This window comes from Pseudopodoces humilis, chromosome 1 (genome assembly GCF_049639895.1).
Source record: "Pseudopodoces humilis isolate 2021_Gansu_Grassland_sample_001 chromosome 1, ASM4963989v1, whole genome shotgun sequence".
NCBI lineage: Eukaryota > Metazoa > Chordata > Aves > Passeriformes > Paridae > Pseudopodoces > Pseudopodoces humilis.
Genome location: NC_142200.1, coordinates 40258480 through 40283613, shown reverse-complemented (window position 1 = coordinate 40283613; position 25134 = coordinate 40258480). Strand labels below are relative to the sequence as shown.

Below are 25134 nucleotides of genomic sequence, written 5' to 3'. Positions count from 1 at the left end.
CCATAACACCAGTGGTAATAAATAACCTAAACAGATGAGTCCAAATGACCTGAACAGAAATTAAAGCTTAAATTTGTCCTTTTCACACATCTGTGTGTTTGCTTATAGGAAATGAAATAGTTTTGAAGCTGGTGTCTGGGCTGCACCCAGTTTCAGTAGCTTTTGTGGCCGAAGCATTAATATTTTTTAAATTGCTTTTCAAAATGTTCTGTACCTTCCCAGTTCATTTTTTCTTGGGTATTTCTATATAAAAGCAACACTTTTGAGCACAACTGATTTGGGTTTTTTGTGCAGTTCCGGTTTAAATGCTATATCTGCATGCACAACCTGTAAACAGAGTGCATTAATATTTGATATATAATTAATGTATCAATGGACATATTTTTGTGAATATAATGCTAGATTTGGTTTTGGTTTCTGCAGATAAAAAGGATATAAGATGAAGTTTAAATTACATGAAAATTAGCTTTTAAACACAGTAATTTAGAAAAACATGTCAGAATGAACTCTGGGAGATCATCCTGTACAATCCTCCCCAAGAGCACGAAATCAACTGTATTTGAACCAATCTTACAATACTTTTACTTAATAGGTTCTTAGAACAGAAGTTCATAGCTTCCTTAGTTGATTTCTGTGAACTGCTCAATGGCTTCTACTCCTGGAGAATTCTTATGTGTAACTCAAGTCATCCTCACTATGAATTAGTTCTACATGTTTGTGTGTGTATATGTATTTATGTGTGTGTATTTAAAAGTATATGTGCTGCCTTTTATCTATTCTGGGTTATATGGAGCTAAATTCTCAGTCTATAGGTCATATTTAGTGTGTTTGATCATTTTTATTGCCTTCCACTGAGCTGTCTCCATCTGCTCCATGTTTTTTTCCTTGATGTATTGTACCCAAAACTATAAACAGTAGTCTACAGGAGGCTTTTGTAGTGCTTGAACAGATTGGATGGAACAAATGCTTCTTCATTGTAGTTATCTCAAGCCGTCCTCCATTGACAATGTGAGCTTGATAAACCTTATTTCAGCTGCTCCAAGAGGCTTGTTTCTGATATTAAAATGAAACTTTACTAGTAACTTGTGTTGGGGTACAGAATTACACATCAGTTTCGGAAGTAAAGATAACCTGCAAAAAAATAAGTAATATTACTGTCAATGATATTTCAGATATTGCATCACTCTGAAGGTCACAACTTCAACACCCCCTACCCCACCCCAAACCCCCAAGCCACAACAGTGCAGTGACAGCTGTGTTTGTAAAATACACTGTGTGTGTGTTCATGTCTGTGCTCACAAAACCACTGTACTAATCTGGCCAAGCTTGTTCTTCGTACGTTCTCACAAATAGGTAAGTGAAAAATACAGTGAGTCTTTTGAAGGTAAGAAACAATGCAGTTCAGCTCCTGACCTTTCCTGGTCTCTTAGGAACAGTGCAGCATTGTGTTTAATACTGTCCATTTACTGAGATATTGATACATGGAACAATAAGGGATATTTATTCTTTTTTTGTGGAATGGATGGCTTAATCATGGATGTGATTTTGTGAGTTGGAGTGCACCCTCAGTAACTTTTAATGCATAAAATGCTTCTCCCTTTATCTTACATTTTTATTTCTTTGGTGTGCTTTCTCATATGGATAAATATACTCTGCTGTAAGGGCAAACTTCTTTTTGGTAAATTGTTATAATATTTCTCAAAGGAAAAATTATAATTGAGATATATACTAACTTGATGAGATTTTCAATAAAGTCAAATTTAAGTCCAGCATTAGAGTTTTGAATCTGTGTTGCTCTGATATTTTTGAATTTAGGAACCCAGACCACTATGCTAAGCTGCAAAGACCCTCTCTGTTTGACATTTCAAGCTTATTGAAAAACCTAGATTGGTTTTATATATATTTATGTATATAAATGTATTCCAAAACAGGCACATATAATCATGGTAACAGAGATAGCATTTTCAGTAAGTCTCTAAAACCTTTAAAAGCTTATGCCTGGGAAAAAAATGTGAGCTGTGTTCTCTCTTACTTTATGCAGAATGTCTCATCTTCCATGTCTGTCTTTCAGGCATTCATTTAGCTGTTCTTACATGTTGTCAGATTGCTGTTCCTGTTTGATAATGCACTGATTTTGGTGGGACACCTTTCAGACACAGAAGCCTATCAAATATTGATCAGTGCTGAGGATGTTCTACCTTCCCTGACAGGGACTACCTTAATAATACATTAGACACGAGATTGAGGCATTACAGAAATTGATCCTGTTGCACTGTATTTCATTTAGACTAAACCTGCCTTTTAAAATTTGCTTTCATATTTTCATGCTTTTTCTGTGTGATTTTCTTTTACAGTGGATAACCTGGTATGTATGTTCTGTTCTAAAGCTCAGAATTACCATCCTCTGCTTAGTAGTGATGGCATTAATATGTATTGTGTGCAGTGGCAGAGAGCTGTATTCAAGAACTGAAACACCTGTGGGTGTAGATAAAACAAAACAAAACAAAACAAATTTTTAGTGCAGTGCTTTAAAAGTTCCAGGGAATTGTATGAAAGTAAAAATTAATATTAGATTAATGCTAGTATTTCATAAGTCATATCAAAAGCTGCTGGTTTCATATAGTGTGAATAAGGTTTGAAGCACTTTGCAAAAACAAAAGGCTGACAGGAAATTAAATTCTGAATAAGAAATAAATATCAAGAATATTATGTTGTGGGTTTTATTCATTGATGAAAACCCCAATGAATTCTGATGATATTAGAATGGAATGAATGGGATTGAACATCTCTCACTTGACTATTTTTATGTCTGCTAAAAGGTTATTATAATAACATAAAGTTGATAAACTTTTAATGTTTACAATATTTTAGAGCTTTTGCCCTAGTTAAAGCTTTCTTCATCAAAAGTGGTTGCAAAAGTGCAATGTGAAGACGTGTCAGGTATTGCTCATACACTAAGAAGTTTAGAAGATACTCTAGAGATTCAGTCATGAACTTATCCTGTGGAAAGTGGTGCTCACTGGGGAAATCAGAAGGAAATTAATAACCGTCTCACTTGTAAGTGGTAGCAATGGCTAATTGTGCCTTAACTAATAGTTTATTGAAAAAGAAAAAAACCAAAACCAACTCACACCTGAAGTGCAATCTGTTCCTTACTGAAAAATAAAATAAGAAAAAGCCTTAAAGTACTTTCGAAAAGGATACTTTGCAGAAAAAATTTCTTGTAAATTTGGGAAGAATGTGGTTTCAGCTAAGAAGAAGCCTTCTGTAAACAAGAGGTTATTTAGGGGGTAGGATATGTAGAGTTTATATATCAAATCATTAAGTAGCTGGTGTCATCAAAGTGCCTATACTGACCTACAGAAAGGCTTGGTGAACAGGAGAGGCCCTCATACAAAGTAGATAATGGCCCAAAAGTGAAGAGATACTGCTTTGGTGCCTTTGGATGGTGATGTAAGGTGGATGTAATTTGGGGTAATCATCATATGAGTGATGGAATGTGAGAAAATTACTTTTTTCTTTTTAAGACTTATAGCATTTTCCCTATCAGTTCCCCACAGCTTTCTTTTTTGTCTGCTATGATTGAGGCCTTCTGATTACTTCTATACATTTCTCCCCTAAAGATTTTGTTACTTATTACTGAAGTAAAGAGAGTGACAATGATGAAAATGTCACAAAAGCTTAAGAGAGTTAGTTCTAAGGTATTGTTTGCTGATCCAAAATTTGCTTGAACTAACATAATTATTTGGCCTCCAAAACTGAAGTAGAAAGGCAGGTAGAAATAATTTTTTTATTAACATTAACATTAACATTAACATTAACAATAACATATAAATATAGTTCAAACGTGTCTGACAGATTTCCCTAGTTTTGGCCCAAAATGAAGGTTATAGTACAGATGATAAAACATAGTTTGTGAGGGTCACTTGAACTTTTTTTCAATTTGTATTTAATCTTAAAAAATGGGGATAATATCTTTTTAATGAGTTCGGTTTGTGTTGAATTTGTGACTGAAGTAGACTCTAAGAATTTCAAAACCAAGTAGAAGTCATTCAGTCTCCAAAGAGAAGCATATGTCAGCCTATAAATTAAAACAAACTCTTATAAACAACATTTTAGGGAAGTAGAATAATCATTAGTGGCCATAAAAATACAAAATACTGTTTCTTTTCTTCACAAGAGAAGATTTATTTTCTGCTATTACTTCATTTAATAATCTGAATTTGTGTATATTAAAAAATGTTGGTAAATTTAAATAATTTTGGTTTTATATTGTTACATTTCATCATTACATGAATCACAATGAACTACATTTTGTTTGAAATCAGAACTTAGTCTTTTTGCTAAAGTGTTTTGGTGAGCAGGGTTCTTTTGATGGATTGTAACAGGTGCTCCATCAATTACAGTAAAAAGAAGTGTCATGACTGACCATTATTTAAGTAAAGACATTAGTTAGATTTATATGCTTTCTATGAAGGTATATTTCGATGCTAGTGGAATGTCGGTCACCTGGTGAAGAGCAAATGCAGAAGGTTCTTCTCACAAACAGTGGTCCCTGTAGCATGTTCTTACAATGTTGCTACAAGTGAAACTGTGGGCTTTAATATCATGACTGTACCATTGTATAAAACACTGATCTGTCTTTACAGGACCAGAACTTCAGGGGTGATTTCTTAGTGCTGTCAGATACTATGGCTTTAGAGGTTCCACTGTGTGAAATTATAGTTAGACTCAACACCTTCTTGTTAATCAAGAATAAACTGATGAGAAACCTGAAATCCTTAGTGTCCTTGAAGATAATGGGAAAATTTCTACTCGAGTCATCAGAGGCAAAATCTCATATTCAAAACTCTGAACAAATAAAGCATAGTTAGTGATAGTAAAAGATTCTTGGAATTGGTTAGAGTTGTGCAGAATTAATAAAAAGACAAAAGTGAGAAATAAAATACAGGGCAAGTTAGTTAACAGTTTCCACTTGTAAATTATGTAGGTTTTCTCATGTGTGTATGATACTTGGTTATAGATTTTGTGTTCACTGTTTAATTCCATCTGATTTCATGAAATGGACAGAAAATAATGAAATGTAGTCATTGCCAGAATAATATTCTTTCAAAGCATTGAACAGCTTCTAATACTTAAGATATAACTAATCCTTTCCATTTTCAGAGTAAATCTCACAGTTTTTGAAGATTAGAATATAAAAAGAAATATCTGCCCACTCCTTTGAAATTCAGTATTAGACATTGCAGTATAAAACTTTAAAAGAGGCCATGTTTTCAGCTACATTGCTGTAAAGACAGATTAACTTTATTTTTCATATTTACTGCTGTATTTGATACAAAACTTTAATATATAGCATGCATTTACAAAACAGTATTCCACTGAGGTTTGGTTTTACTATGCTCAGTCATTATTTCCCTTACCCAGTGAAATTGGTCAGCATATTGTAGTTGCCTCATGTAAGTTTTCATTTGTTAAACCATTTTTCTTCCTGTTGCTGATGCTAAGTTTTTGTAACAGCAGTCATAGAAGTCAGTGTTTTCATAGAAACAACTTGTCATCCAGTCACTTGTGCAACAGTTATTACAATCATTGCATCTCAGTAAGAAAATCTCACCCCAGTCAGTTGCACAAAACTGAGTGTAAAAAGCGATTATCTATCACTCTAGGGTGACTGTGTCTGTGAGGAAAAGGGCAATGTGTTTGTGTAAATGAATCTGAGTGAACATTTGGAGGGAAAATGGAATTATTATGCAGCATTTATATTATGCTGAAGGCACCAAGTCTTCCTCCATAATTGTAGCCATAATTCCTGCTGCAGCAATATATAAAATTTTATGGCATATATGATACACGTAATGAAAGGAAGAACTATTAAAATTATGATTTTGTAGCAAGCTGAACGATGTATAGCATAGCAAAAAAAAGTAAATAAGATTTGTAATTACTAAGTGCAATTTAAATAGTATTTGTTTGTTTTATTGTGTAAAGAAGGAGTAGTGAACTGTTTACAGTTTCTTACAGGCAGCATAAAGAAATTAATTCCATAAGAAAACTGTACAAACATATGTTGTTATGCATTTTGGTTGGGTCCTACAAGTCAAAATTAACTGGATCCATCTGTTGAGTCTTCCAGCTCATGCATGTTCCTCGTGCATCAGCTTAGATAGGGTTAATATGTCCTTCCCTGCCAGGAGGAAAGGGGCAGCCTTGGTGGCACATATGAGCAGTGTCTTGGTGTGGCCCCCTCTGTCCCTCTTTAAACACCTCCTTTCTTCCACTCCCATGACTTTGAATGTCCTCTGTATGAGTCTGAGAGTGTCAAGAGGTGGTGGTTGTTGGGGTTGCACAGCCTTGTTTCAAGCTCTGGATCACCCATTTTGCTGCGTTGTCCATGTGCTGAGGAGTTAGTGAGAGCCAAAGGAGGGCCAGCACATCTGTGTCTTGTGACAATGATTTCACCCCAAGGTTTTTATTAAAACCCAGCTGAATTAATGGCTTTTTGTGGCTGAAAAAGTGGGCTGAACCTGAACGAAATCCTGCTGTGTTTAATTTTCTTTACTTATCCCCTTTTATCTACAACAGATGAAAGCAAATAGATTATTGCTAATCTTAAATGGGATATTTGTCTGACAGTGGCAGAGCTGGTGGCCTTTTGCTGTTGGTTAGATGACTGTGAGCTAACAATAGGACGTTGAAAGAAGCAGCAAATTATCTACATTATCTGTTTCTGATATGCGTCAAAATGCATTGTTCATTCTAATGTTATTCAGTGCAACTATATCCTGAGATACTTCTGCACCAGCCATTCAGGCCTTTTGGAACTGGGATTTTGAAGCTAAATGTTACATGCAGATAGGTGTTTCTATTTAACGATTTGGAATTTATTTAGTGAAGGAAGAGTGAACAGATAAAGGAGGATATTCTTTACTGCACATTAACTGGCATTAGAGCTCATCACTGACTGAACTCCACAGTAGCCACTTGCAAAAATGTTTTAAATAATAGAATGATTTCTGTGTTAAATTATATATATTGGCCTTTTCTCTATTTTTTCCATAATTGGCTGAAGAAAACTCCATGATGTCTCTTAATGACTTTTTCAAAAGGCTTTTAATATACAAGGGCTGTATATGTTTCATTCAATTTTTTGTACTATACCTGTCTTTGCACTTTCAGAGACTATGAATGGTCTTGCAGCACCTGATTTCTGTCTGGATTGGCAGGGTAAGATACAGTAAGTAGGTACCTGCTGAATGTGACTGACATCGATTGTTCTTTTCACCCAAGGATCGAGAAGAGACAGTTAGACCTTGTACTACTTATTGCTGTAGAGCAGAAGTGTGGATCTCTCACACACTGACATGTTTAACATTTCAACGGTTCAGATCTTCTCCCAGGAATTCTAATTCTGCTTCAGCAGGCTAGTCCTGACATGGTTTCATGAAATGTGAAAGGAGAGGCAGTGGAGAGAAAAAGAAGGAGTATTAGTCAATGCTTTAATTTAATGGCCCTCTGAATTTTAATCTCAAAGTAGGACACATTTCTGAGATCCTTTGTTCTATGTTTTAAAACAGTGTCTCTGAATGGAACTACCTGTGGGATTGCAGAACATAGAGTATAGTGGGGTTGAAGCATCAGTGTGTTTCTGACTTAAAAAGCATGAGAGCAATTTCTCAAACCTGTTGCATTTTTTAAATCACAGTCAGCTTTCTGCATGCTTTGTGAGAGTAGGAGGTCAGCTGCTGAGAATTACCTGTATTCTTTTAAAAAAAAAAGATTGTAGAAAATTAATTTGGAGAATTGCCTAAATTCAAATAGCACTAATACATGGCAAGTGTGCATTAATTAAGGAAATTACATCATATTAAATAAAAAAATCCATGAGCAATAGATTTCATCCTGGACACATCCATCAAATGAGCTGCATATAGAGAAACATCTTCTTCTCCATGATACAAAGCAGATTATGATGTATCACTTAAACTTTTGTGGAGTTTCCTCCCTTTCTGTAGCAGAACTTTTCAGCATTTTACAGGGAAGTTTTCAAAATTCTTCCCACTTATATTTGGTCCAAGTTAGCTTGCATCACTCTGTAAGTACATAAATTAATTAACATAGTCAATATTTTTTCTTTCTCTAGGGTTTGGGAAAGAGGCTATACAGTATTATTCTAGTGTCATTTTGTTTTCTGGTTTTGAACTACCTTTTGTTGGAAAATGATTATTTCATCTGAAATATTAAGAGGAAGAAGAAAAAATGTTCAGGCAGGTCTTTGGGAATACTAATTTACATGACCTGCAATTTTCGTAAAGATGATAAATGTGATACCTCATCTTTAGAATTTAGAAAGGAGAAAGATATGGGATTTGAAGCTAGTCATATAGCAAATTCTTTCAGTCCAAATTTTTTAATATTTGTGTACATGAATTAGGACATTTCCAATACTGTAACCTAAGAATGCATGCTGTTGAGCCTTACCAAGTATGCCACTTCCAGCTTTCTTACATAACTTTCAAATATAAATAGATGGAAATTGAGTTTGGGAGGAACTCCGGCATAAATTAAAACCAAGGCCTAATATAATTTGTAAAAAGATAAGGCGTGAGACATAAAAAATTAAAAAAACTAATAAGGATAATAATGGGGTTGTGGAGATGGTAAGACGTCACAAGCGAAAGATTAGAAGTGAAAATGATAAATGAGTGCAGATATGTTATGTATTTATTATTAATTATCAACTTCTTGGTATTCTCAGCTCTATGCAATTTAGTGAAATTCATGACTTTCCCCCAGTGAACTGAAAAGTCAAACATCACATAGAAAATGCAGTTAATTTTCACCTAACATAGAGATTAGTTGTTGCTTCATTGTGGTCCACATATATTGGGTGAAAAAGTAATTCAAGAAGTATGTTGAATTTTTGTTCTTGTTGTGTAGATTTTTGGGGTTTTTTTGAATGGCTTCTACTGAAAATGGAAGCTAAGCAAAGGAGGTCATAAAGGAGATGCCACATGAGAAACTTCAATGAAGTCCAAAGGAATTACCGTTTTGAAGCATGTGGTCTTTTACCAACGACTGAAAATTCCTGCAGTCACTGCAAATAATCTCACCCCAGCAGTAGAGGCTCGTAAAGTATCTCTGACCTGAAAGTCACCTTTTATTTTTTTTCTGTCATCCATAACCCTTAAAATAAAGGGTAAAATAAGGCTACAAAACAGCAGCAGAAGAAAGGAATGTATAGGAAGTAGGCTCTAGATTAAATTTTTTTTTTAAAGTTAAATTTTAGATTTTGAAATACAATTTTTTTATATTTTTTTTGTATCAGTGTGGTTCAGGACAAACTGAGTTATACTATGCAGATTGTTAATATTAAAGTTTCCTCCATGAGACTTCTAAGTAATGATTGTAACAGTGTATGTCAGGGGAATTATTTGATGCTGTTCATGTGGACTATTTCAGATTACTTAAATTTCAAAGGTTTATTGTTATTCTACAAAGATGCCATCTGATATCTTCATATTATGTATAGGTAACACTGCTTTTTTTATTATATATTCAAAAATGCAAATCAGCTATTACCATTAATTCAAGGAGCCTCACTGAATCTGTTACTTCTGGAAGTTAGATAATCGCAAAATAATTCTAGCATCATAATTTTTTACACATAGGAATAAGAAAATTCACCTTCAGTTTTAGTAGATGTGAAGCCTCAGTTCAGCAAGGTAGAAATTTCTTCCTAACTGTAAAAATGAGAATTTCTAAGAGGGAGGGAGGGGAGAGGAGGGGAGGGGAGGGAAGGGGAGGGAAGGGAAGGGAAGGGAAGGGAAGGGAAGGGAAGGGAAGGGAAGGGAAGGGAAGGGAAGGGAAGGGAAGGGAAGGGAAGGGAAGGGAAGGGAAGGGAAGGGAAGGGAAGGGAAGGGAAGGGAAGGTGCGGGAAGGGAAGGGAAGGGAAGGGAAGGGAAGGGAAGGGAAGGGAAGGGAAGGGAAGGAAGGGAAGGGAAGGGAAGGGAAGGGAAGGGAAGGGAAGGGAAGGGAAGGGAAGGGAAGGGAAGGGAAGGGAAGGGAAGGGAAGGGAAGGGAAGGGAAGGGAAGGGAAGGGAAGGGAAGGAAGGGAAGGGAAGGGAAGGGAAGGGAAGGGAAGGGAAGGGAAGGGAAGGGAAGGGAAGGGAAGGGAAGGGATGGGAAGGGATCTTTGCTGAATTCTTGTCTTGAAAGCACAAGGAGGTATTTTACATTTAAAAAGCTCTGAGAATAGAAGTTACTTATATTCCTCCTATGTTTTTGTTTAACCACAACCTGACTTACTGTTGTGAAGAAGTGGTGTTGGGTGAACACACTTGCTTCCCCAGGAAATGGGGAAAAATGTTCCAAAGCCATATCAGAGAAGGCTTCTAGATGGAGTGGTGGGAGATATGCACAGGAAGTGAAGGTGATTTGATAAGCTGGACAGTGTAATGTGTTTTTGCAGTGGCTCCTGCAGGGTTGGTATCTTGAAGTTTTACAGGCAACTAGTCCAAGGAAAAAAGAATTCCTAAGGCAGCTGAATGTTGTCAAATACACTGAAAGAGACTGAAAAAATCCCATGATGTTGGAACTCTGTCTGGAAATTTTAGCCTGTTATTTGGACTTTATAATGATGGGATAGTTCTTTGGCCAAACATGGAAATCTACTGTGTACACTGATACTATACCACTATCGGGGTATTTTTTATTTTTATTTTTTTACATTATTATTCATGCCCATATAGAAAGATGCCACAAAACCAGGGCACAAATATTGTCTTCATCCCACTTGAACAGGAGTATTGTCTAGCTGAATGTAATCTGGAGATTTAAGAGAGCCCATAAACTCTGTTTCTCTTCTGTTGAGGAAGGTCTGAAAATGGAAGCTTTATCTTCCTGCCCTGTTCTTAAGAAAGTTATTGGATTAGCAAATTTTAAATCATTTTTGAAAGGTTCACTGCTGTGCTAGGGTCCTCTTTAAAAATCTTGTACATGACACTACTCTCAAACCTTGAGCAGGACTAGTCGGTTCACAAGTGGTTAAGAAGCACTTCCATTTATGTATATAATAAATAATGTGTTGAAGAAAATTTTCTAGATATTGTGTTTCATATTGATGGATGGGTTCAGTAGCAGGATGTAGTAACAGTATTCTAAATCCTTTGATGAACCCTTCTTCAAATAAGATGTTCATATGTGTGTTCATATGACCTCACTTTGCCATAACCAGCTAGGTGCATTGGGAATGGAGGGAGAATCCAGAAAGGGAAATGCCCAGCCTAGTAAATGGGAAATTTATAAGAAATATATTCTTTAGATCCCAGATAATATAAATTGGGATTACAAGATTTATTCCTTAAAAAGAAATCTAGATAGGCAGTTTTTTATAGGCTGTTCAGGGGGTTTCGCTAGATAATGTTGAAGTATGTTCAAAACTACAGAGATGTTTCCCTTCCTCCTTAAATTGTTTTAAGCTGAATTTAAATGATGGTCTGTAAAGGAAAAAGCTTGGGTTCTTGGCTGTCTCAGACTTCGTGCAGGCCAATCCCTGCAGGGATGAGCATGATCAGTTTCATGACCCCATTACATAGTGAGGGGTTTGTTTTTGAAAGTGAAGGAAGCACTGTTTTACAAGGAGTTTATGTACACCAAGATTAAGAAGGTGGCACATACTGTATTCTCAAACATGATGCTGCAATTGTGGCAGCAGATTGTTTATCAGTTGGTTTTCCCCTAAGACAGTCTCTTTAAAAATTCAGAGGAGAGAGTTGAAGACCATGAGACTACATGTCTTAAGGATGATTTTGTTTTCTTTTGTACTATTAAAAAGTAATCATGAAAGTTTTTTCTCCCATGATTTTTACAGATGTAAAAACTTTTTTCAGTTTCTTCCACCACATTGTAAGAATCTAAAATAACTGTGAACGTTGATGGATATTTACTACTTGTCGCTCCTTATCATCTTTCTCAAATCATGCTCATGTTCAAGTGGTAGGTTACAAGTTCTCACAGCAGTAGTGTCAGACTCTCATGATATTTTATAGGTTCACTTTTAATGATTGTTAAAACTGCTTCTTGAAAACGCTACTATTTTTACAGAAGGCACTTAGTATTCAGAAGAAAAATTAAAAAAAAGAGAACCTGACTAGTTTTAACAGCAGGAAGATTACACATGAGAACATGGAGAAAACCATTTTTTTAGGCAGGGTTTGATGGCTGTAAAACCATGAGGAAATGCAACAACCTGGAAGTTGTGCTGTTGCTAGGAGAGGCAATATCAGCAACACACACACACACACACACAAAATCTTAATTTTCAAAAGTGAAACATTTCCCAAAGAGTGAAACACTCTCTAATATCTTCTTTAGCATTCTAGTTTTCATCTACTTTAAAATCAGGATCAGTCAGCTATGCTTTATGAAGAATTAAAAATATGATCAAGTATCACAGGCAAGCATTAGAAAACACTTTTGAAGTTAGAACCATCAAAAAAAGATTCCTTCTCAAGTCAGTATATTATACTTCACATTTTTTTTTCCCTGATAAAATTTCAAGCTCAGATAAAGCTGCATGATACCAGGATTTCTTAAGATCGCTTTTTACTTGGGTGTATTTGTTAATTAGCAAAAGAAGATACCTTTTGGGTTCTCTGAGTAGCAGAGTCCTTGAAATTAAGTTTACAGAACAAGTGCTAAGCCATCATTTCTCATTGTCATGTATATGTCTCAGATTTAACTTGTCTGTCTTTACTCTCAGTATGTCCTTGTAGTTTACCCTGGTGGCATTGCTGTCACTTACCCTGGAAGCAAGAGGCTAGTCTTTTTCCCTGGGCTATGTGGTCGTCAACAGATTCTAAAAATAGTATTTTGTTCTACTGCATGATCTTAATTTAGCTGAACTTCCTGCCTTAATCATTCCTTTGTGACAGGTTTGCCAAATCTCAGCTCCTCAAACATGCCTTACAGCCCCACAACACCCATATTCATTTCCTGCTTCAGTGTCTTGTGCTAACATTGATCAAATTTCTCTTAATTTAGTGTGTCACTGGACTTCTGTACAAAGCTTGTTCTCTTTAGATATCTGTCTTTCACTTTAATATTTCTAAAATGATAAAGGATGCTTATAAGCAATTGTGATTTAGATGGTACCCAAAACTGCATTGAAATAATTTGTTTTCATGTCACAAGCAATGAACTTTGATAGTTCTGGTAATCTTGTGTAAAGCTTTCTAAAATAAAGCCCAGTTAGCATAGCCATGTGACTGAAAATGCAGGGAATTATTTCTTATTGCATCTCTGACCCTCTTTCCTTGATATTATTACTTATCGCCAGCTTATTCCTAAGATTTACATATACTTCTCTTTTTCCAGTTTCTATCTTTTGTTACCAAAGTCTGCTAGGAGGAAGGAGAGAGGAAGAAAAGAAAACAATATGTAAAGAAGTTAGGTTCTTCCATATGCCTAAAGTACTTTACTTCAGCTTACCAGTCATAATTAGCATATGGAATACTATTGATGAAAAAAAGTAAAATAAAATTATCTTTGCAAATAAATGTATGTAATGAGGAAATTAAATTAGTTTTAAAATATGTTTCCATTTACACCTCTCACATTTTTTCTTTCTTTGGTTTTCTTATTAACTATATCTTTCCTCTTCTATCATGTTTCTCTCCTCCTGTTAAATACTTTTTCCTCTTTTATCAGTCTTGTTGGACTGTCACTGTGTTGCTGTGTTGCTTTTATTAATGAAGTCTCACTCTGTCTCAAATTTTGTTCCTACTTCCATTACTTTGGGGTAAGATGTATACTGAAAAAGAACCCTATAGCTTCCACTAGTTCCCCACAGGATGAGGGGATGGAGTCTTTAAACTATAACCTTTCCATTCCCTGAAATAGATTTTAAAGTTAACAAAGAAATTGTGACCTGAAGTCTGTCCTCTCCCCTAGTCTCTTGTCTGAAAGGCTTGGAAAGTAAAAAGGAAGAGCAAAACTCCTGCTTTGCTTTAGTGACTGTGTCTGAAGTGGAGAAGTCCTTTGGTACTGTTTAGTGCACCAATATAGATATTCGTGTACTACACTGGTGAATTTTGGTGATATAATTGGAATTTTTGAAATTTCAGTCCCTTTTGATTTCAAGACTTATGCTTAAAATCTTTCACATAGGTTAAACATTGAAAAATACTTGAATTAAATAAAGGTATAAAAATTTAAGTCATCATTGCGTATGCAGTATGACTCAGTTTCTGTTACACATTCACAATCTAAATTTTCCACTGGAACCCACTTTTAAAAAAAGTTCACGTAAAAAGTAACCTATAATGAGGCATCTTCTGATACTCTCAGGGGTAGACACTTCAGAGCTGTCATTTGAGCTAGTTACGTTCTGCCACTTTCTTGTGAGTTTCCAAAATATGAAGTTCCTAGGTCATTTTTACCACTATCAATGAAACTGGCTTCTGGCATTGAGGTAATTGTATAAAACAACCTACATCCATGGTTTTTAACTGTCTTTTCCTATGCAGTAGAGTGGCTGTGAGAAAACTATTAAAAGTCACCCTTTTACTAATTTCTGAGTCATGTAGCCTGTTGTTTTGGAGAGTATTACTTGTCATGGACTAAATCCATAGAAGAGTCTGTACTAGCAGCTTAAGAACAAGAACGATGAATTTGCTGGCATTGCTTAATTACTTTTGCTTAATTCTTAATTAGAATTGCTTAATTCTATGAAGAACAACTGGCATAACACTACCATGCCTGTGGGATTTGGGTCTGATTTTGGGTCTGGCATTTCCCTAGAATCAATTTTTCTATGGTGGCTTCACAAACCTTCACATTCACTGTGTTGAAGGTTGTTTTCTTCTTCTTCCTCAACCCTCAGTGTTCCCAAGGAAGCAAAAACTTCCTCAGTTTGACGTACCTTAACTCCTTTCTGCTGACCTACAAAGTTTTAGATTCCCTTCCCCATTCTTTTCACTTGTGGTAAAACCTTTTCATCATGACTTCAACATCTTCCAGTCTGCTTGACTGTATATTTCACATTCTTATTATATTTTTTTCATCTATGTTTAGTGGGATGTGAAAGACAATCATAGAAGAAATTAGTGATATTAGTCCCACCTTTATTACAATTACCTTGCATCATGAATGTGTCTAGGATTTTACAAAGAAAAATCCTTCTGATTTTCAATGCTCGTCTTCTTTGCTTTCAGTGAGCTCAAGAATGAATTAAGTAAAATCTGAACAGTAGTTAAAATAATATATAAAATTATATAGAAAATGTGATAACTAGAATGAGTAATTCCCACAATGTGACCCATTAAAAAGGGGAACTACTTACAGCTATCCACCCATGTGTGCCCTGCACAGGTTTCATGGTGTGGCAACTCAGTGTTCTTGGATCAGCACAGTTTACCGCTAGCCATTGTTTGTCTGAATCAACCTCTGCTTCTAAAAGTGGTGCACACAGTCGTTGGTGTTTTTTTCTGACTTACTGTGATAGCCTTGTAGCAGGATTAACACCCTGCAGGATAGGGATGTATGGACAGCTGGGATGACCATTTCACAATCCCATTTCAAATCACTTCCATAAAAAAGGATTTTCAGTGAGGGGTGCTGCTCTCACAGGGATATTTTCTAATTAGCTGTAGAGTATTTCTCACTGGCTACTTAACTTTAACTAGACAGTGCTTTCAGTGCTGTGTTTTCCTATGTGGCATATTTTGCATACCTCAAATTCCCTTTTTATATGTTTTGACAATGTACTACTGCAGGAATAGTTTGACAGTAAATAAACTTGACTTGATGATATTACAACAGTGTTGCTACAAATGCCTGCTTTCTGGATTCCTGAGTAGTTAAAGAGGATTTTGCTGCAATCATACAAAAACTCAAGTGGAAGATCTAATTATGTTGATTAATTTTGAGCCAAGTTGTTGGTGTTTGTTTTCTATAAGTACTGAATTCTTCTATATAGAAAGATTTGCTCTAAAAAAAAAAAAAAAGTGAAATGTGGTGAAGGCTATAAAAAAAATGATCATGGTATGTCTATTAACTAGAATTTCCTAGTTCATGCACTGCATTATTCCTCCTTCCTTTGCTGGCAACCCTTTGAAATAGGTTACTGGGGTGTTTTGTTTTGTTTTGTTTTAGGGTTTTTTGGGGGGTTTTTTGTTTGTTTCTTTGTTTATTTGCTTGGGTTTTTTACCTTAACCTGAGGAAGTGGGTTTTTTTATTGGTAGCCTTTATAAGTGACTTTTCAGATATGGCAAAACTAGAAGCAACTGCAATAAACCTTGGTCTTTCTGTCTGTTGTAGCTATGCTGTCCCAGGGATGATAAAACCAATGCATAGGTTTTATTTGTGACCACTGGAATTGCATTCATGCTTATTGTAATAGGAATTCTCAGACAGGAATATTGCTGTTGATTACAGGACCTGGTAGTAGAAGCTAAGTTGCAGTTCAGACTTAATTCTAAATCCCTCAAATTGTCAGTTAAACACATTGCTTTAAATATTTCTAATAATCGATTTTTTTTTTGTTGTTGTTATTGACTTGATTATTTATGGGAAATCTGTAAGTTCATATTTTATAAAATGGAAGGAAAAAAAACAGTAGTGGAGAAAATCAGCAGCATTCAAGGATCAATGATCTGTCACAGTAAAGAGCAGTTTGTCTAAGCAGCAGTGCAACACAGAGATGCCTTAAATAGGGATGCACTTTAAATAGGAAATATGTGGTCTTGCTCTTACAACCTCCAGGGTTTTTTTTGTTCTCTGCTGTTTAACCTAGGTGATTCTGATACCAGAGTGAAGTCATTTGAATTCAGTGTCTGCCAGGAGTGCTGTTTACCAAAAATAAGTAGCTGGTTTCTTCTGTTTTTTCCAGCTTGCACTGACTCAGTTTTCTTCTATAGACTCCTAAACTGCCTCTGTGCCCATCTTCTTTATCATCTGGTAGCTTCCAGTCATATTGCTCAAACCTTCTTACATCTAATAGCCCAATTCTATTTCAGCAAAGAAACTAACTGTAGTTGCAAAATTTGTGATGGTGGCAATTTCTAAATAGAAAACAAACTCCAAATAACAATATGAAAATATGCACTGAAAGATGAATTATGCCACTTACTTTAGTGGGCTGCTGTAATTTCTGTTGCCATCTCAGTGGGAAGTACTGATAAGGTCTAGTGCCATTACAAATGTATTATGTTGTGATACATAGGTTGGTAATGTAAAATAGACAGTTTTTTGATTTTGTGAATATGAAATAGGAATATTCTTTTCAATGGTAGGAATCATTTCATAAAACCTAATGATAAAACAGTCTGAAAATGTGTTGACCTTAGTCAACTAATTTCAATCCCATCAAAATAAGGAAAGGTCGTAATCAAATATTGGTTTGGTTATAGGATTGGAAATATGTGCTTTTTTATGCTTTTGTAAACTGGACATAAAATACATTCATATTATTTTAATTCAATAATCTGTAATAAGTCTGATATCATGTCCTTTCTTAATTTAATCTGGTTTCAATTTTCATTATTCATTGCATACTATTATTTTGATTTTTTTTTTAATGAGGTTATACAGATTTTTAAAATTTCTCAGTGAATGATTATTTTTTCATTAAGAACTACTATTAACTCTGGATGTGACATCCTGATATATGCAGGTATAAATGTATTTGTCAGGTGTTTATAGAGGATCTAAAAATCTCAGATAAGTACTTCTCAAGTATTTACAACCATTAATTTATTTTCTAACCTCCTTTAGGACACTGATAAAATGTTTTTGGCTTGTTTCTTTTAAGTTAAATCAAAAGATGTACTATAATGTGGAAAGTCTCACTGAATTATTGGCATTAGGCATAATGCCAGAGGCATGAAATTTACATTTGAGTGTGAAACAACTGCCTTGGCAGAGGAGTGCCAGTATGTCTTCTATATGAAAATTTTGTGTTGAGAGATAATGGAGGGAAAATCCAGACTGCAGTGCCAAGTAGTCAGAGAAGAACTTCTTTTTATCTCTGACAAAAGGCACTTTTATTTAGGCAAAACTGAGAAATTGTCTAAATCATGTTACAGTTCATGCAGCCTCCAGAGGAGTGAAGAATAAGGAGACATTCAGTACAAACTTGGGCTCTGACATGTGCACTATCCTCTTTGAAATCACGTACATAACTGTATTTAGACACATCTACTGAATCACCAAAGGGTAACATTGGAAAAGTGAGAAACCAGGCAAAAGATTTATTTTTTTGCCTAACAGCCTTCCAGACTTTGACCCAGAGCCAAACTTTCATGCTCCAGTTTTCCATAATTCATTTCACATAAAGACATACAGCGACAGCCCATTGCCATTTAATATCACTGTTTTCAGATTATTCTCCTCTAATGCTGCTTTTCTTTCTGAAAGATTGTGTGTTCTGTTTTTGGGTGTTTTTGGGTTTTGTTTTGTTTTTGCCATTTGCAATAGTTTTCTTTTGCCAAGCCAGAACAGACTGGGTGACTTCTTAGGTCATTTTGTGGGTGTTTGTTCTGGGGGACACTAAGTAATTGTTAATGCAAACAGCACTGAATAAACAAACAAGAAGCATTCACTCAGTTAATACTGCCTTCTGGATCACTGAATACGGAAAAATTGTTGTTTATAGAGTGAATCATTAATTTGGCTTGTGTATTAAATAAGCTTGCCACTAACATAATAAATTATGAGTGGCAGATAAATACCATACTGGTTTTAACCAACGTAAAATGAATGAAACATTAAAAACCATGTTAGCTACTAATTGCCAACTTCAATTCTTTTGAAGCATAAGCTTTGCTAAGAGCTGGACATTTTGTTAAAAAGCTTTGTCAGGTAATTATTTTCCTCCCTGCCATAGAACTGCACAGGTTTGCCGATTCCAAAGTTCATCTCAGTCCTTGCACCTTTCAGGTAGATTGAGGTACATACAGCTTAGGGTCCTCCAGCTTTGTGAGCATCCTTCTTCTTACACTGATTTACTAAAACTGTAATTCTGTGCAATGGATATACAGATCCCCCTTCCTGTATTGAACTTTGTGAGGAGGTATGAGGCTTGAATCTAAAGACTGATGCCAACTTGCTGAGAAATTTTTCAGCAAATGAATCCAATATGTAAATTACTAAAAATCATTATGTTAACTGAACATAAGTAACTCAGTGGTCAAACAAAATATAATTCAAATGTGCTGGAAAGCAATAACTGAATGAGGGTTTATTAATCTGCAGTTACTCAACTGCTCCTTTGATTTACTGTGGTGTCTGCATGCCTCTGACTATTCTTCCAGTACCAAACACCTTGTGGCAATCTGGATGGAACGAATATGCAGTCATGGAATTTGGTTTTGAAGTAATGTTTCTCTTTTTCCAGAAATATTTTTATTTCCTGAAGAGCTATGCTACATGTAAGAATAATTTCTAAATCTACTTTCCTATTTATAATAGATAATGTTTGGGGTTTAGTTTTAATTATTGCCTAAAAAAAAAAGGGCTTTGCAGAGTTACAAATGTATGTATGTTTAATTTCCTAACACACACAAAAATGACAGGTATGATTTTTTTCAGGCATTTTTACAATGTAGAGCCTAAAATATTTTGGCAAGAATGGAGGGAGAAGGATTTCAACAGGCAAACATTAGTAGTAAACTATTATCATAAGTAGTTGCTGATCAGTGATTTGTGCCTTTGAAATATGGTTTTAGTCTCTTTCCCCATTAGCAGTTCAGACATTTCTCAGAAAGTAAGAATTTCTTGTGATTTTTCTCCATCAAGTAAGACATATACAAGATGTATGCAATGATATCATATGCTAAATAAAACTGCACTTGATAATGCAATATTTTTCCATACACTTGTTTGTGCATACAGTATTGGATTCTTCCTTTGCACCAGTAATGCTGAGAATTAAGTGTTTCCTACTATCAGTAGTATTTCATTTGGCTTGTGGTATTTCCTACACTTCACAAAGTGTGTCTTCTTGATTTGTGCACACAAGAAATTTTCTTTTTGTTTGGTATCTTATTTCATTCTTGTATACTGGAGTATTCAGTCATGGAATTACTTTGTGAAATTACATCTATTATAGCACTTGAATATGACTTGATTTATTGTAAGAAGATCAGAGCATAGCTCAAGTGCTCAGTGCATTATCCTAAATGAAGCTTTGTCTCTGAGGGCTGCCATAGCCTTCATCTTTGCCATTATGCTTTAGCCATTGATTTCCCTTTAGAACACAAATGCCATAAAAATACTGCTTGGTAAATGTTTCTTCAGTATTGAATAACTGCTTTTTCTGCCAAGGGGGTGTCAAAGTCTCTTCTCTACCTGTCTGTCACACACTGTTCCTTTTACATGCATCAGCAGGGGTGAGCTAAATAGGTCTGATAACTCAGTTTTGGAGGAGATGCAGATTGCAAGTCAAGTTGAAAGGACAGCAAGTAACTTTTCAAAGCTTGCTTGTTTACATATCTCTGATTGCAGTGGTTCCCAGCCCCTTTAGAGAAAGGCACGCTGCTTTCTGCAAACCAGGCTCTGTCCTGGAGCTGTTTCCTCTGCACCTCCTGAATTCAAAGCCACAGGCAGCTCCTTTCTCACATTCTGAAGCACAGTTTGTCCCAGAGCAGCCTAATGGTGGGGAGGGGCAAAAAAAAAAAAAAAAAAATAGGCTGAAGGAAGCTTCTATGAGAGCTGGAAAGTTGCTCAGGTGAAAGTGGCTGTGATTTGGAGATGGGGTTGCAGAGATTAACAAGAAGCTTATCACGGATATCTGTAAGCAGTGGGTTTCACAATTTATCATTTTGCAAATGTTTTATTTTTGCAATTACTTAGGTTTATATTTTCTGCCTTTTTTCATGTATTACAGGAGGATACAATTAGCAATCATTGGGGCTTTTACCACCATCAGATATAACATTTCTGTATGATGCATGATATGTATTCCTGTAATTTAATTATCTAGAGTGTTTATTTGGGGTATAAATGCTGGAAACAATGACATTTCTGAGATGATTTATGGGGTACTGCACTTTGTAATCAAACCTTCTGTGTGCTGTTTGTAAAATATCAAGTGTTATAAAATTGCTGATAGTCAGAAAAAGAACATTGATAATGGGCTTACATTCTCTGTGCAGCTGCAGATGAAAATCTGTAGGAAATAGAGGGGAGCAGAAGCAGTGGCAGCTGTATTGCAAAGATTAGTAACTAGATGTTGCCTGCCTGAGAAACACATAAACTCTCTGCAAGGAGTTTTATTTTGTGTTGAGAATTATGTAGCTTCAGCTTTACATTTTAGACAATATTTTATTAGTAACAATTCTTTTTTTCCCTGTGATAATACAAGTATTTCTGAAATAAGTAAATAAATGTATTATATCTAAAAACAAAGAATAAAAATGGAGTCATACTGAGTTATAGAAATGAAGAGGTTTAGATAAGGTTTAGACCAAAGAAGTGCTAAAACAGAAAGAAAGTGGAACTGTCATTGACTGTGGAACCAAAGTTACCCAAACCCAAACTTTGCAGAGCTTTTACTAAGGCAGAACATAACACAAAAGAATAAACTTTGACTGCGCTAGGAATTAGTGACCTGCCATAACCAGGGCCCAAGAAGGGAGAGCATTGTTCATTACTACAGTTTATTTTTCAAAGATGCATGCTCTTATAGTTCCAGAAGGCTAAGAAGTCCTCAGAATATTTGGCTAAGGTGAGTAAAGTCTCTTTTCAACTTCAGTTTACTCAGCTGATAAAAGAGTTCATAAAGATTACAAGGAAACATACTTTGTAACACAATGACTGACCCACCAGAGAGAAAAGCTTTGAAACAGTAATAGTGACCTTGATTTTATGAGCACTTTTGATAGCAGAATTACAGTTCATTATTGGATCTTGGTGCTCATGTAAAGCTGATAAGGAAGGAATGTTGATGGGTCCTTTTTAAAATTACTGAATTGTAACCTAGCCAACCTAGGCTGTCTCTGCTAGAAATTAGTCTAGAGCACAGGCTGTGAACCAGGCAGAGCTCAATAAATAGAGAACATTAACCTTATATCTGTGCTGTTCAATAAAACTGCATTCAGGGCAGCAAAATAAATCAAGACACTTAATGGAAGTATTTTATTATTAGTAAGAAGTTTAATTGTAAGTATTATGACTTAAATTTTTGCACTATGTGAGGAATTTCAAATTTTATTTTAAACTTAGGCTAGTGATGCAAATTTTGTGTTGATCAAGTACTATACCTATACAAATAATGGCAAACACATAACGCAAAATAACAATGAATGAAACTTCTGTTTTGCCCAGGACTGTTTTGTGTTTCCTGAAAATGTTACTGACTGGTGCATGAGTGGTTCTATTGTGGATCCAGCAGCAGGACAGTAGCCTCTGCTAACATCCTGTCCCAGTGGCTTTACCACATAAATAAATGAATGCATAAGTGTCCACAGCAATGCACACACTTTAAGTAAAGGCCAGGCAAAGTAATAATCGCAGGATTTAGTGTGACATTTTGCCAGCACTCACTTGTACTCCTGACTTTTCTAACATTTGTTTTTCAACTCATAAATATTTCTGCAAAGTAGGCACACTCTTAAATGACAGCAGCTTCTGTGGAGAGATTAGGTACATTAATAAAATGTGAGACAAAAGATACTGGTGAGTGATGGATTTTAATACGGGAAGAAAAGAAAAAAAAGGTTTTTTTTAAAAGAGAGGAGAATGTTCTGAAGAGCAACACTTAATTGTCTCTGTTTTTGTTACTTTTGAGTATACTCTTACTTATGAAACAAAAATTGGAAAACACAAAAAGAAAGAAATTTACACTTGCAATAAGAAAAATATGTTTGAATGTCCTGTGAAGGGGAGGAAGCGGTGGAACACAAGCTTCCTTTGATTATATTCAATGAAACCAGGTTGTGTACTTTATAAGAACAGGAGCAACTTCTAACATCTTTCTAATCCTGTTGCAACTTTGATCATTTTTCCTTTTAACCAATGGCTATAACTGGACCTAGCGAAGAGAGGAGCAGTTACTTCTCTCAGACAGCTAACTTTTATGTTTTGCTATATCTTTTTCATTCTAATGAAATCTTTCTCTCCATTTTAGACAAATATCACTTGCTGTGTCATAGCACATGGATTTCAGGACCGCCTGTGAAGAGGTAGGATCAGATTTTTTTTTCAAACAGTAGTAGAATGAAAATCACTGAATTCTTAATCTTTTTTATATGGAAGATACCTTTTTTCCCCCTTTTTTATTTCCCCCTGAAGTTTTAGGAATTATATAGTCGATGTCATTCAGCTGATCAGTTCATGGTGGCAGATGGACTTTGTAGTAAAAGATGAAAGAATTTGCTCAAGTGTATTTATCACTAGATCTCACCTTTGTTCCCATTTACCTCTTTAGGCACAATGTAGGTGCAGGCAGCTACATTTTGTGTGAGCTTTGCTATTCTTGAATTGTTTATATCTGAAAGCCTGTGCATGAAGAAAAACATCAGTGGAGTCAGGAATCTGGTGCTGCTCAGCAGAATCAAGGGGGAAATGTAGACGTATGGGAGGGAGGTGGGTGGGGAGAAGGGAAGCTGTGAAGATGACCGAAATGAAAAGCAATTCCATTCAGATTTAGTGAGGTAAGAGAGTAATTTTTGCCTAGAATTAGTTTCGTAATGTCAGTGCAAAGTACTTCAGTCTCCCTCCACTAGAGATGAGGGAAGTGCTTTCTGTGTTTATACTAATTTGCCTTAAAGAAAGCAAATAAAATGTATTTGTAGACATTAGCAAGGGCATCTTATTTACTCAGTGATTGTCTATGAACAATTGTTTTAATGTGATTTTAACAACTTCAGCAATTGAGACACAGTGAGAACAATTTATAGCAAATTATGTAATGATTTTAGTGCCTTATTATAATTAAAAAATAATGACAATTACCTGTAAACTGAAAACCACAAACAGCATTAAGGAAGGTAGGAATGGAAACAAGAAAACTGGCTAGAACTTTAAGACCATGATCCCATGAAAAAATACAAGTGAAGGGATTGGAACAGGACTAAAATGAAGAACTAACTGCAGCTAAAACCAATTGTGACTTGAGAATCAGTTGGAATAAATTAGGGGAGAAGAGAAAATAAGCAGAATAAACACTTAATCATGACAGTATCTGAAAGGAGTAGTAGGGTGAAAAAGTAATATTAAAATGAACCTTGCCTTTGGGAAGGAATACTGTGATGTTTTTCCAGGATGGTATATAGCAGGCTTTAATACCTCAGAAGATGCATGGTGTAAATTCTATAGCAGTATATCCCAGATTATTGGCATGGAAGAAAGCATTCTTATTAATCTTGAGGTTTAGCTTTTCAAATAGAATATTTTCAGTTGGAAGGAGCTTGAAATGATCACGTAGTCCCACCTCCTAACTGCTTCATGGCTGACCAAGAGTTAAAGCATGTTATTAGGGCTTATAAAGCATGTTATTTGGTACTGTTATTATTATTATTATTATTATTATTATTATTATTATTATTATTATTATTATTTATTTATTTATTTATTTATTTATTTTTAATGCACTTATTCAGGTAAAGAGGAAGATAAGTATTATTTTCATAGTTTTTTATGCTATTCGTTAAACTCTATAGACTCTTTAGGGGCAATTAACTTCACTCTGTGTCCAGCAGATATAATGACAAGAGCAGCCACAGAAAGATGACTTGGCATATGTGTCCTGTCTTAGCCTTTACAGCACAAGTACTGTACAGACAGATCTGTTTCATTCCATATCTAGTTTCTAATGGGGACATTCATTTCAAATTTAGCTCTTTAAAAATCAGCTGATTTGTGGAGCTTCCATGGTAGACAAGGGAAGGAGAGGATGATTCAACCCATCCAAAAAAAACTCCACAATCTGGAAATGGCAAAGAAAATCCTTTAACTGACATTTAAATAAAATTAAATGAGGTGGATTCAACCCCAGTTTGTATGTTTTATGTAAAATGGGGTTTGTAGCACAGAATCAGTGGTGTCACTTCCAAGACTATGGTCCATCTCTGTCCTCCCAAAAAGAAGTTAATAAAATACAGATTTTCAACCTACTTTCATCAAATGCCTGTC

At 35.3% G+C, this 25134-nt stretch overlaps 1 protein-coding gene across 2 annotated transcripts in view; it reads left to right on the top strand.

Moving 5' to 3' along the window:
- SNTG1 (syntrophin gamma 1) overlaps positions 1 to 25134 on the top strand; it is a 318063-nt gene that overhangs the window by 140595 nt on the left and 152334 nt on the right. For both annotated transcript variants that reach the window (XM_088057611.1, XM_088057609.1), the window contains exon 2: positions 23129 to 23183. In XM_088057611.1, the coding sequence (XP_087913737.1) occupies positions 23157 to 23183 (27 nt within the window). In that variant the 5' untranslated portion in view covers positions 23129 to 23156. The remainder of the gene's footprint in view (positions 1 to 23128; positions 23184 to 25134) is intronic.